At 33.6% G+C, this 14,308-nt stretch overlaps 1 protein-coding gene across 1 annotated transcript in view; it reads left to right on the top strand.

Annotated features, from left to right (window-relative positions):
• Window positions 1-14,308, top strand: part of LOC107561869 (36.4 kDa proline-rich protein-like) — a 72,401-nt gene that overhangs the window by 34,945 nt on the left and 23,148 nt on the right. Inside the window, exon 5 of the mRNA XM_016246383.1 lies at window positions 2,736-2,837. Coding sequence (XP_016101869.1) covers window positions 2,736-2,837 — 102 coding nt within the window. The remainder of the gene's footprint in view (window positions 1-2,735; window positions 2,838-14,308) is intronic.

Below are 14,308 nucleotides of genomic sequence, written 5' to 3'. Positions count from 1 at the left end.
CCTTGCTGCATTCTCTATCAAGACTCCATATAGGGATATTTTATTGCTCAGTGGTTGCTCTTTCTAAACTCAGGAGACTTAGTTGTGATTCTCATGTATTTCTCATTTTAGTGCTAATAGTGTCTCAGATGTTTCTTCTAAAATTTCTTAGGAGAAATAAAAGTAGACACAAATAAGACATGAGAAAGGAGCAAAGGAGTCCAGAATGAGAATGGACTGTGAGAAACATGCAAGATCTCTTTATTGGCTTGCTGAAATCTATTTCAAGACTCCATTATAAAAATGTTTTATTACTCAGAGGTTGCTCTTTCTTTCTTGATTACATTTGGGTTTTTTACCTTTAATAGTCAGGACAGCAGGAGTAGAGACAATGAGAGAGGTGAGAAGAGAACATGAGCAGAAAAGTACCTTTAACTGGGACTCAAACTCGTGTTGTCTGAGGTGCAGTTGTGCCTCGACGTCAATGTGCTGCCCACAAGGCTATGGCTCTGACAGAGGTTACCCTCAGGATACTAAGGGTTGATTCTCTTATATGTCTCATGTAGGAATCAGCTTTGTCTTAAAGGGATAGTTCACCCAAAAATGAAAATTCTGTCATTGATTACTTGTCATTCCAAACCTGTAAGATCTTCGTTCTTCTTCAGAACAGTAAGAACATCGTTCAAATGGTCCATGTGACATCAGTGGTTCAACCGTAATTTTACAAAGCTACGAGAATACTTTTGGTGTGCAAAGAAAACAAAAATAACGAATTTATTTAACAATTCTTCTCCCCCAAGTTACCATCTACCGCCATTATCGAGAGTAACACGATGCATGCGCGTGATGCTGCTGACGTAGAACACTTATGCGTTGTGTTACTCTCGATAATGGCGGTAGATGGTAACTCGGGGGTGAAGAATTGTTGAATAAAGTTGTTATTTTTGTTTTGTTTTTGTGCACAAAAAGTATTATCATAGCTTCATAAAATTACAGTTGAACCACTGATGTCACATGGACTATTTTGTCGATGTTCTTGGTACCTTTCTGGGCCTTGAACGTTTCAGTTGCGTTGCTGTCTATGGAGGGTCAGAAAGCTTTCAGATTTCATCAAAAATATCTTAATTTGTGTTCTGAAGATAAACAAAGGTATTTCGGGTTTGGAAAGACATGAGGGTGAGTAATTAATAACAGAATTTTCATTTAATTTCTAACTCTTCTAAATTGTTGAGGAGACAAATGTGAGCGTTCCAGCATTTCTAGCTAAGGAGAAAAATCTGAGCACAGTGTGAGATGATGATGATGAGATCTCTTCTAAAACTTAAAAGGAGACCATTGTGAGCATGTTCGAGTTTTTATCTCAAGAGTCAAGTGTGAGAAGCAAGTCTCCATTTGATATTAAAATATCCTAATTTCTGTCTAGGCGAAATATCGGAGATGTTAAAGAGATCTCACATGTGATTTTTATTTCCTCTGGGGAATGACTAACACTAAGCCAGACTTTATCTCAAAATAAACCCTGACACATTTTTTTTTTTTTCGTAAGGAAAAAGAGAGATTTAGAGTGATACAAGAGACATACTATAATCACTATAAATTGCAGTCAATTATAGCAGTCAAAATGTCAATCTTATTATACAATAATAATTGATTGCAGACCACCATGACTGACCAGTCAGAATTGAATTTCCCAGAGAGCCATGTAATTCAGTGAATGAGAGACTGGATTGCATTTTACGTTGTTCAGCAGGCAAAATCTTTTCAGAAACTCATTTCCAAATTGTGCTATTTTGTCACATCAATGTTGTGAATAGGCCATACCAAATTATACACTGCCAGATAAAAAAATTTGCAAAAATTGTACCTTCGAGGGTTCAACAGCTTGTCACTGTGTCAGGACCCCCAAAACGACTCCTTTGTACCTTGTTTACACCTAAAGGGTGTATATAAATACCCAGTGCTGGGTAGTAACTGATTACATGCAATCTGGATTAAGTAATCAGATTCCAAAAATTTAATTTCTTGTAGAGTGTATTACATTTTAAAATACTCTTAATCAGACCACAGTTACTTTTTATTGATTGCATGATCACATATTATTTACATGATACATTATTAATAATTTATTGATTCTCTTTAAATTCTTCTTTTTTGTCTTTTAAATGTACTTCTCTAAAGTAGTTTATGGTTTACATACATTCCAAAAGGCAGATTTTCACACAAAGACCAGTCACAAGTATAATTACAGAAGAAAATGGAGAGGCCACATAACATTTGACCACTGGACCACTGAAATGGTCAACATTTTTACATTTCATCAACTACTGATGAACACATTAATTTGATTTAGCCATGTTTTATTATATCTTTGGAAAGCTTTGTCTTTCAAACATATTAAAATGCACAAATTCACATTATTTCATATTTAAATTCAATGCAGGGATTTCCTTTTTGTCAGCCTAAGTCTTTCACTTACATTAATATATTTACTTGAAGTACTCCCCGAGAGTGTATAATTAATAATTGAGTAACACATTTGCATATTCACAGTTAGGCGTAGTAATGTACATTTGAGGTCCATTTCTAAAGGTACAATTTTTGCACATTTTTTTTCTTTCCGGAGAGTTTACCGTTCAAGTGTTTAGTTTGGTTCTTTGTACAAAGTAATGTGCATGTAGACAGACAGGATAACAATTCCCAGGCTGCTGCCACTAGTCTGAATGGCATCTTCATCTCAGGTTCTGTTGCCTTTGAAGGTTGTTCATCTGGACAGGGAGGATGAGATACAGAAGATTCCTCTCCAGCCTCCATACTATGACATGGCACAGTCTGAGTCCACCGCGTTCACCGATAAGCCGGTGAGTAGCGTTGCTAAACTCATTGCTGTTTGTCCATTCTCTTGCTTTGGTGGTTTAATTGAAAAGAGGTGTCTGGGGTCGGGCTGTTATGGAGCACATCTTCGTATGCATGTTGTACAAGATGAATTGCCTTCAGAAAGATGTTTAGATTAAAAGAGGAATCCTAGGAGACTTATTTTCTGACTTGTACTGTGTCAGCTGGGAACAGATGACAAGGGTCAGTAATTCAGCTGGCTCTGCAGAAGGTGTGAGGTTTCTCATATGTTGGAGGGAATTCATTGCAGGCATATGGCATTGATATCCTGGCTCTGTTCCAAAACCTATTGAGCTGCCTTCTTACGTACAGCCTTCATAGGAAGCCGCATTCAAAGGTAGCATCCTAGCTGAAATGAAACCTCACAGTGACAGTATGGGAATAATCTGCATAGACACATCATATACACAGCATTCCTCACGGGAAGTTCACAGAAGTCTGAACTTTTATTTTAAAAAAATAAAAAAATAAAAATAAAATGTGTAAACCAGCCTGTTATTCCAGCTAAGAGGTGCAAACCAGCTTAAGCTGGTTTAAGAGGTTTACAAGGGCAATTGATTTTAATTGAGTTTTGTATTAGCATGTTGCTAAGCTAACAGTACAACACTCAAAATGTATACCAGTGAACACAGATATTATTTAAACTATTTTTCAGTATTGGCTAAATTATATTTATAATCAATGCATTATGGGATTGTCTTCTGTCCAAAGAATCTGAGGTAGAAAATACCAGCAGACATGATAGACTGGTAGACATTTTGGTAGATATTTTGGATTATCCTGGTTACATGACATTGCTGCTGTGTCATGAAAGTTTATTATTTGCATTTTTATTATTTTTTTGGTTCAAGTGCAATAACCTGTGAAGGAAAACTCAGTTTGGTACTCAAGTGCTGTATGAGAGACAACTTGTGTAGCTTTAATTAAAAACAAACAAAAAAAACAAATCAGTGAATATTTAATTCATACAGCAAAAACTATGCCATTTCTTTTTAAACTTGAATAGATTATTTGATATCTGTAGTATTTCTGATATATAAATTCCTACCTGAAAAATTTCAAGCACTTTTTAATTTTATGTGTATGTTTCTTCTGTTGTATTTATCTGTCCTATTACTTGTCATTATTTTCTTCGTTCTTTTTTTTCTTTTACTGTCAAAAAAAAAAGTTGTTATCAATATGCTTGGGAACCTTTTTCTTACATTCATTTACTCTATTAGTTTTTGCTGTGATATCAAAATTGGTGCTGATAATTATGAAATTTGCATCACCCCACGTCTCGACCCTAGTCAGGCACCGCTACATCACATAACAGCAACAACAACGGCGGACTACATGCTTGTGTTCGTGCTGCAGAAGCTACTGAGCCTATTAGCTTTACTAAAGAAAAAGAAAAAATTACCAAAGCAAAAATATTTATATGCCGCGCGCAAGGTTTATGCACATGCTCCAAGTCTTCTTCTCCATTTAGTATGAAACTTTGTGGCACTTGCTATATGAACACACACACAAAATTTAAAAAAATAATTGGCTTGATCAGAAAAGGCTAAATGGTCTTAAAAAATAGTCACCTTTAAAATATTTAAAGTAAAAAATTACCGCCATAGGAAATGAATGTGAAAAATACAAAAATGCAAAGCATTTTTAATATACAAATCAGCCAGACAGATGTAATCTTTGATCATGTCTAAATCTAAATCTAAATGCAAAACCTATTAAAAATAAGTATGTCTGAAAATGTGCTTACAATTAACTAGAAAATACATACAGTACTCCATTTAAATGTATATGATTTTCTTTATTTCTCCTCCTAGATGATATATAAATAAATGGTGCATTTATTTCTATATAAATTATATTATAGACATGGTGCAAATGTTTAGTCTAGTAGCATAAAATATAATATGGTATATTAATTTAATTTGCAAGATGTTAGTCTTATTGTCTTCATTTTGTTTTGACTGCTGAAGATCATTAGTGTGACCCCTAAGTTAAAGAGGGTTAAATAGCTGAATATCATAGAGACTTGAGAGTGGGACTTTTTGGCCAGTAAGCAACCACCTAGCAATTCCCTTGCAATTCTGTTTGATGTCTCATACAGTACTTCACATTTAAGTAATATCCACGCACATGTTCATATCCACTCACAATACTTCCTTATTTTAGACTCTGCACGAAATAAATCGATCAACATTTAATTAAAAATACCTTCATCTTAACATTGTTGAACTCGCAGTAATTAGTTAGCCACCCCATGCTACAGCTGTGGAAAATAATCATTTTTATGACGCATCATGATGCCGATGCGGACAATTCTGCATAAATATAATAAAACAGTACATTAATATGTATGATAGGACTATTTAATTACAAGAAAGTAGGCTACTTTTTTATAGGCTATATTAATAAATAAAAGTTGTGCATGCCTTTGAAAGCAAAGCACTTAATAGCGATTGATGTTTCCAGATAATCTTACTTCTACCAGATAATAAACAAAAGAGCTGCTAAAGTAAAAGTAAAGAAGTTTGTATTTAAAGTCAAAAGCAAACACACTAAAACATTTTTAATGTTTCAATAAAAGGACCTCAGTGTATATCATCTAAATTCTGCTGATGATTACATTACTGCTCTAACATAACACTTAATTTCAGTTTCAACTAACTAGAAATGTCTCTTTAACGTCCACTTAATTTGTATATAGTGCATATTTAAGGGAGCAATGCAATGCATAATATCATATTATTAATAATAATAACATGACAATATCTGTAGTCAATACTGATTAAATGGGAGGAGGAAATCTATACCCAGCTAGGAAAAACAAAATGATAAAAGCACTGATGTTCTGAAGTAGTATTCAGGAACTGTGAATAAATTACTGCAACGGGACACATTATTTGAACGCAATAGGCTAAGCCACAAAAATGATCTCAATGCGTTACTCGCACTCACTGAAACTGTAGCCTAGTTATTGCATCAGCTGTAAAGAATAACTACCATAATTTAACAACATTTTACATCTTTCATTTATTTTGGTTAATGTCATCATAACCATTTTTTTAAACTATTATTAAGACATTAGTGATTTTAAAAAATGCAAATAGGATTTGTAAAAATTATTTCAGAAATTATGAATGTTAGTTCATAATGCATTTAACCAACATTAACACAATTTAATGCTTTTAAATTGCATTAAATTTAATTTATTTATTTATCCCTTAAGGACCTTGTCATTTTTCTTCTGTGAAACAAAAGTTAAATGCGTCCAGAATAGTTATCATTGTTTTAGTGACAATGACATAAATTATAAACCAAGTATGAAAAAATGTCCAGAGTTTTCATGTTATTAGATTTTTAACAATAATTTAATTTGTACCAAGGGGGGAGTTTTGCCCCACAGGTGGGGTAAAATGCCCCAAGTCTGACAAAGCAATTTGCTTACATTTACAGCAAAATCAGAATACAGGCAGTTTTAGCTTAAAATTAAAAAGAATATAATCAATAATTATGAATTACAAAATAATAATAGCCTATTTGAAAAATATTGTTAGCTGATGCTAACTGGCTAGCTAATTAACTGATGCCAACTTGAGGTAATTTTTAAATATAAATTCCAAATATTTGTATTCAGCCAACTAGTAATACAGTACATTTGATGGAAAAACAAAGGATCTGATGTTCAGAACACAGTAATTACAATAATTAAGTCATGTCCCCGGTGGCATTTTACCCCACAGACTAGGTTGAAAAAAAAATGTCATTCTGAAAATATAATTATATATTTCTTAACACATACTCCCTATCTACAGGCCTTACTATTCTCATATCATAAACTGTGATTTTCTTCAAAACAACAAGCTTTAAAACACTGTTTTTTTCTCTGCTAAAAAATTTGATCACTTACTGTGAAATCAGATTTTATATGACAGACCTATAGTTTCGGATGTTTTGTTAATGGCATGTATTACTGCAAAATTAAAGGCTGACAGTTTGCGCTTTGTGATTATTAAGACTGTAGTGAATGTAGGCTGTAGTTCTCGTGGATGAAGGGCCCCTCAAGAGGTAAAGCCCAGGGGCCCCTTACAGTTTAATGCGGCCCTGGTAGTAAGACTATCTGTCAATATGCCACTGACACATACGGTTAGCATCTTGACCAATTAACTACCTCATAATTCATTATTCCTCATCATTTAAAAAAAAAAAACGATTCAAAAACTACTGGACGTCATCCTTTACAATGTAGGCAGCAGTGAGCTGAAGTATGCCTATAGAAAAAAAGTAATAATAAAAAGAAAACTTATTTTATTTATTCTAGTAGTCGATTTTTGTCATTTTTAATCGTTTGCATCAGCCCATATGTTTTTTCTGTTTGACCAATAGTGTCAGAAACAAGACTTTTATTTTGACAACTCTGAGAACGCAATTGATTAAGAACAAACGCACTGGCACTCCCATTACTAAATTAAATAACTAAATTAAAGACACAACATTAGTATTAGTAGTATTATTAGTATTATCTATTATTAGCAATGGAAAGGTAACAAAATATAACACTTTATCACAAATAAATAAATAAATATTCATATTTTCTGTGTACTGCATAAAATTAGTGCTACCTGGTCTTTATTGTGGGGATATGGATATATCTATATATCTATATATATATATATATATATATAGGGTTGGAACAAAACTCTGCAGGGCTCCGGCCCTCCTGGAATTGGTTATATCAGGGGTGGCGAACGTCGGTCCTGGAGAGCCACAGCCCTGCAGAGTTTTGCTTTAACCCTAATCAAACACACCTGAACAAGCCAATCAAGGTCTGAACGGTTACTAGGAAGTGAGTTTTAATTAGGGTTGGAGCTGAACTCTGCAGGGCTGTGGCTCTCCAGGACTGGAGTTCGCCTCCCCTGGACTATATGCACGGTTACTTCCTGGTTTTAGATAAGCCAGCTCAGTAGTTTTTCGGTCAACTGTTAAAATCAGCTCTGCTATAAGGGGAGCGCCCTTTGCTCGATTTCTCTGCATAATCCATTCACAATTTGAAAGAAAGTAATAAATCAACGGACGGAACAAAACATCTGACGAGCCAATGTCAAAAACAGAGGCTACAGGTGGGAACTAATCGATTAACTAGACAAACTGAAAACTAGGTCAAATGAAAGAAACAATGCATACACCAGATATACATGTTACAGTTTTCATTGCCATAAAAATTGGATGTCACTTAGAGCCCGTTCACATGGAGACTGGAAAAAATGTGTATCGTATTGGTGTTTTGGGAGCCTGAAACCGCTATTTTTCCAAAAAACTCCTATTTTTTGAAACCGGGTTCCAGAGTGGATAGATCGGAAAACCGATATATTTTTGTGAAACGATGATGTCATCACCCCACGTCTCGACCCTAGTCAGGCACCGCTACATCACATAACAGCAACAACAACGGCGGACTACATGCTTGTGTTCGTGCTGCAGAAGCTACTGAGCCTATTAGCTTTACTAAAGAAAAAGAAAAAATTACCAAAGCAAAAATATTTATATGCCGCGCGCAAGGTTTATGCACATGCTCCAAGTCTTCTTCTCCATTTATAGTGTATCTCTGTGGCAGAATTACAGCGCCACATACTGGTCTGGCATGTATACTACATTGTTTTGAGTCGGTTTCAGTGGTTTCGTGTGTACGGATTTTTTTTTTTAGAACGAGAAAAAAAACAAAAAGATTGGATAGGGAAAGGTCTTGCTTCGTGTGGATGTGGCCTATATATAAACTTGTTCTGTCGATCAGCGTAATTTCTGAACAGATCATTCACCGGTTTATTACGAGTTTAAAAGTACGCGAGCGTTGTTGACGCAAGCAGACGCGACGCTTTGAATTTGCTTGCACAATGCATGACATTGCGTCAGGAGCTGACTTAACAAAAGAGCTGCTAAAGTAAAAGTAAAGAAGTTTGTATTTAAAGTCAAAAGCAAACACACTAAAACATTTTTAATGTTTCAATAAAAGGACCTCAGTGTATATCATCTAAATTCTGCTGATGATTACATTACTGCTCTAACATAACACTTAATTTCAGTTTCAACTAACTAGAAATGTCTCTTTAACGTCCACTTAATTTGTATATAGTGCATATTTAAGGGAGCAATGCAATGCATAATATCATATTATTAATAATAATAACATGACAATATCTGTAGTCAATACTGATTAAATGGGAGGAGGAAATCTATACCCAGCTAGGAAAAACAAAATGATAAAAGCACTGATGTTCTGAAGTAGTATTCAGGAACTGTGAATAAATTACTGCAAAATAATAATAATAATAATAATATAATGGGTATAATAACATCCTCAATAAACCAAAAAGAGATTACCTTAGACAAAGTTTGATTAATATACATAAATTAAAGTTTGGACACATTAGCTACTATTGTTTTTCAAACAAATTGCTTATGATCAAGTCTGCATTTATTTGATCAAAAATACAGAAATAAATACAGTAATAAAAATACAGTAACAATATATGTTAAATTGATCAAAAGTGATGGTAAATACTTATTTCTGTTATGATATATTTCTGTTTTGATTAAAAGCTGTTCTTTTTTTACTTTTTAATCATCAAATCGTGAAAAAGTATCAAAGGTTATAAAATAAATATTAAGCAGCACAACTGTTTCTAACATTGATAATAAATCAGCATATCAGAATGATTTCTGAAGGATCATGTGACACTGAAGATTGGGATAATGGCTGATGAAAATTCAGCAATGCATTACAGAAATATATATTTTAAAGTATGGTAAAAATAGACATAAATGGTTATAACATTTCACAATGTTACAGTTCTTTCTGTATTTATTTCTGTATTTATCACATGAATGCAGACATGATGATCATAAGCAACTTCTTTCAAAAATATTAAAATAGTAATGTGTCCAACCTTTTGACCGGGGCCATTAAGATTCCATGAGCTTTCCATGATGGTCAAATACATTTTCTTTCATTACTTAATTTAACTTTTTTTTCACTCCCATATTTCTCATTACTATATAGTAACTCTAAATAGTAAATTATCAATACTATAATGTGAAAGTAGTGCTCTGATTTTCATTATTGTAAAAAGGCACGTTATTACAATATGTTTAAATGTTTTCTTAATATATGAATAACATCTACACATAATGTATATTATTTAGAATGACTAATTATTATTTAATTATATAAAACTCATAATTATACTCATTTGTATATATATATATTTTTTTCATGTCAGTTAAGCACCCCCCCCCCTCAAATTTTCATGAACCAAAAAATAAATAATAAAAATCAATCAATCTCATGAATGTAATAATATTTAACTATTCTAAATAATAATAATAATAATAAATAATAATAAAACACCCAGATGCATTAAGGTAATGAAAAAGTGGGGGAAAAATAAAACATGCTTCATAAAACATAATGCAAAACAAATCTTGTGATTAAAAAAAAATGGCTTGGACATGTTTTTAGTTAGTTAGTGTGATTCACCCTTAGATAAAAATATTTTTTTTCAGAAAGTTTTGTAAGACTGGACTCCTCTGTAAAGGTTTTTATTCCCCTTCATTTCATTAACCTTGAGTCTGTGTTCACTGATTGGAGTGACAGCTCTGTTCTCTCTCTTTCTGTTCTCCTCTACGCTCTCTCTGTTTCTCTCTCAGGAGGGGTAATTTACTCAAATAAACTACTGTTCTTTTTTTAGGGCCATTAAGATTCCATAAGCTTACCATGATGGTCAAATAAATTTTCTTTCATTAATTAATTTCACTTTTTTTTCACTCCCATATTTCTCATTACTATATAGTAACTCTAAATAGTAAATTATCAATACTATAATGTGAAAGTAGTGCTCTGATTTTCATGTTCTCTCTTTCTGTTCTCCTCTACGCTCTCTCTGTTTCTCTCTCACTCTGTCGTTCTGAGCTCCAATCCTCATAAATCCTCTCCACCTCTCTTATCTCCAGAACTCTGGTCACAAGGACTGTGATGTCCAGTATGCGGAACTGGATACTGCAGCTTTGGCTTCCTCTCCCAGCCCACGAAGCTCTGTGCACACTGATGGGGACCTTGTCGAGTACGCAACCATCCAGCCTAGCTCACACTAACGCATGCCATTGTAGGCCTTTCCCCCTATGACTCTGGCCTCAAGGTACACAGACTGATGCACTCCTATGTTTCTTTTCCTCTGTTCGTACCTCACTCTCTCTCACTGAGCACTGAATTCCCTCTGTGTTTCCTGATTGTGTCTTCTTTCTTCTGTTGTTTGGTTTTGCCTTTATCTGCAGGGCTCGCAAAATTTCTAAATCCCAGGCATTCTTCAGATTTTGGTAGCCCAAAATGAATTTAACTAGCCCAAAAAAAAAAAAAAAAAAGATATCGGCTGAACTTCACTGTGGAAAAATTTGCATGATCAAAATCTTTAGTGATTGCATTTTTTCTTCATATAACAAGAGAGTAGGTGTGCAATGGATCACAAAACTCATGACTTGGATCATATTACAGATTTTGAGAGATAGATTGGATAATTTTTCAGATGAGCAAACAAATGGTTCTTTATAATTTAAATAACATATTATGTGAAGAACACTTTACTTCGATACCGTAGCAAAAACTAGTAGCATAGGCATATAGGGGTGTAATGATTCACTCTACCCTTGATGCGATACGATTCATGATACAATAATTTTTAAATCAGGCAGGGCGGTGATGCATTTTGGTTGCCCGACTGGAAAACACAATAGCCTCGGGACGTCGGGCTAGCGATTTTGCAAGCCCTGATCTGTCTATATGCTCTTATGTTGTGCAGGGCTGCCCTCTAATTGGATGCACGTTATTGTTTAATAAAAGTCAAAGGAAATAATTAGTTACCCAGAAATAAGCTACAAAACCAAAAATGACCAAATATGAACATATGAGGCCAAAAGGCATTTCCACTCACACAAATGTAGATGCTTGCATTAGATAATAAAAAAACAAAAATATAAAATATATATATATATATAAACATTGTAAAAGGGACACTAAATGAATGAATGAATATCTGTTTTGTTCTTTAATTTGATGCAAAATACTGAACATATGAACATACTTTGAACCCAAATATGAATGTCTTTGCATTAGACAATAATTTTAAGCAAATGAACAGAAAAGTACTATATGCAGCATTAGTGACATTTAATACAAAATGCAAAATACACAAAGGCTTACATACTGTGAGCTCAAAGAGTATTTCCACTATCAAAAAATTTATCTTTGCATTAGACAATAATTTTAAGCAAATGAACAGAAAAGTACTATATGCAGCATTAGTGACATTTAATACAAAATGCAAAATACACAAAGGCTTACATACTGTGAGCTCAAAGAGTATTTCCACTATCAAAAAATTTATCTTTGCATTAGACATTAAAAACAAAATAAACAACAAAAAATACACTATAAAAAAAACTAATAAAAAAAAAGAAAAAAATATATGTTTTGTTCTTTTATCTAATGCATTGACATTAAATGATGTAGTCAATAATTATTTATTTATTTATTTATTGCCAATTAATCAGATCAATCATCAGCCAGAATTAACCAGTAATTATTCCGTTTAAAATATATATTACTGGTTCATTCTGATCCATTTAAAATACATCAATATTTATTATTATCATTATTATTTAAAATAGTGTATATTATTGAAAGTAGTGCATTTCAGTGTCCAAAACAAGAAGTCTGGTATAGTCTGCATTGTCATGCATCGGGGCTCGAATCAGGCACATACGTGGTCTGAAAAGTGTGATTTTAGAGCTGATTACATTGCTGCAAATGGTTTATATATCATTCAAGAACTGGATTAAGTCAGGAAAACGATGTTTAATGAGGATTCGGAAGATATATATGAGTGGACATTTGGTTAATTGCAATTGGGATGGACATATGTTAAGCAGCTGTCTTAGATGTGACTAAATACCAAAGCTTCTAATTATAACAAATGAGCTACCGTAATAGTGACACAATAACATGTCACTAATGTCAGTTCGATGGGGTATTCTTCTTAAAGATGATGTGTGTAATTGTTTCTGTGTCAAAAAAATATGATATCTTTGTTTTGACATAAGAGACAGCTAAAAGTGGTTCTTTGACACTTAAAAAAACAAACAAAAACATTACTCTGTTTGTTTGAGCATCTCAACACAAGGCAACACTGGCTTAACCCATGGTGTGAGTGTGGGGTGGGGATTTCTAATTGGTCAACCAATGTTAGATGAGTAGGGTATTCAGGAAACCTCTTTGAAAACAATCATTATGTTTGCATTTCATTTTTCTAGTAGTGCAGAAATTACATATTTCAGCTGTAAGATGTTGTAATGTGCAGTACGGCAACAAAAATATTTTAATGTTAAGAAAGATGTCTCTTTCAAATAAATTCAAACTTTCTGTTCAAATAAATAAATAAAAATAAATAAAATCCTGAAATAAAAATGTATCACACTTTCACAAAAATATTAAGCAGACACTTCTTTGCTTATTTACAATTAAATGAAAATGTATTACAGTTTAAATTTGTATTAAGTGTAATTAGTTAAATTAAGAGTGCTTTGTAACCCACTTAAGTAGGAGTTCAATATATATTTAGATTTATATTTTTTTTTCTTGAGGAGCAAATCAGCATATTAGAATTATTTCTGAATGATCATGTGACACTGAAGACTGGAGTAATGATGCTGAAACTTCGGCTTTAGATCACAAAAATAAATTACATTTCAAATTTATTAAAATGGAAAACTGTTATTTTAAACTGTAATACTATTTAAAAATTTTACAGTTTTTTTTTCACATACACTGAACAAAATTATAAATGCAACACTTTTGTTTTTGCCCCCATTTTTCATGAGCTGAACTAAGATCTAAGACTTTTTCAATATGTACACAAAAGGCCTATTTCTCTCAAATATTGTTCACAAATCTGTCTAAATCTGTGTTAGTGAGCACTTCTCTTTTGCCGAGATAATCCATCCCCCGCAATAATCGGTTTGCATAACCAAAGAATTTCTGCACAAACTGTCAGAAACCATCTCAGGGAAGCTCATCTGCATGCTCGTCGTCCTCATCGGGGTCTCGACCTAACTGCAGTTCGTCGTCGTAACCGACTCGAGTGGGCAAATGCTCACATTCTATGGCATCTGGCACTTTGGAGAGGTGTTCTCCTCACGGATGAATCCCGGTTTTCACTGTACAGGGCAGATGGCAGACAGCGTGTATGGCATCGTGTGGGTGAGCGGGTTGCTGATGTCAACGTTGTGGATCGAGTGGCCCATGGTGGTGGTGGGGTTATGGTATGGGCAGGCGTATGTTTTGGACAACGAACACAGGTGCATTTTATTGATGGCATTTTGAATGCACAGAGATACC

Source organism: Sinocyclocheilus grahami, unplaced genomic scaffold (genome assembly GCF_001515645.1).
Source record: "Sinocyclocheilus grahami isolate Dianchi unplaced genomic scaffold, SAMN03320097.WGS_v1.1 scaffold795.1, whole genome shotgun sequence".
NCBI classification, from domain to species: domain Eukaryota; kingdom Metazoa; phylum Chordata; class Actinopteri; order Cypriniformes; family Cyprinidae; genus Sinocyclocheilus; species Sinocyclocheilus grahami.
Note: the sequence above shows the minus strand (reverse complement) of the source record. Positions and strands in the feature narration are given on the sequence as shown.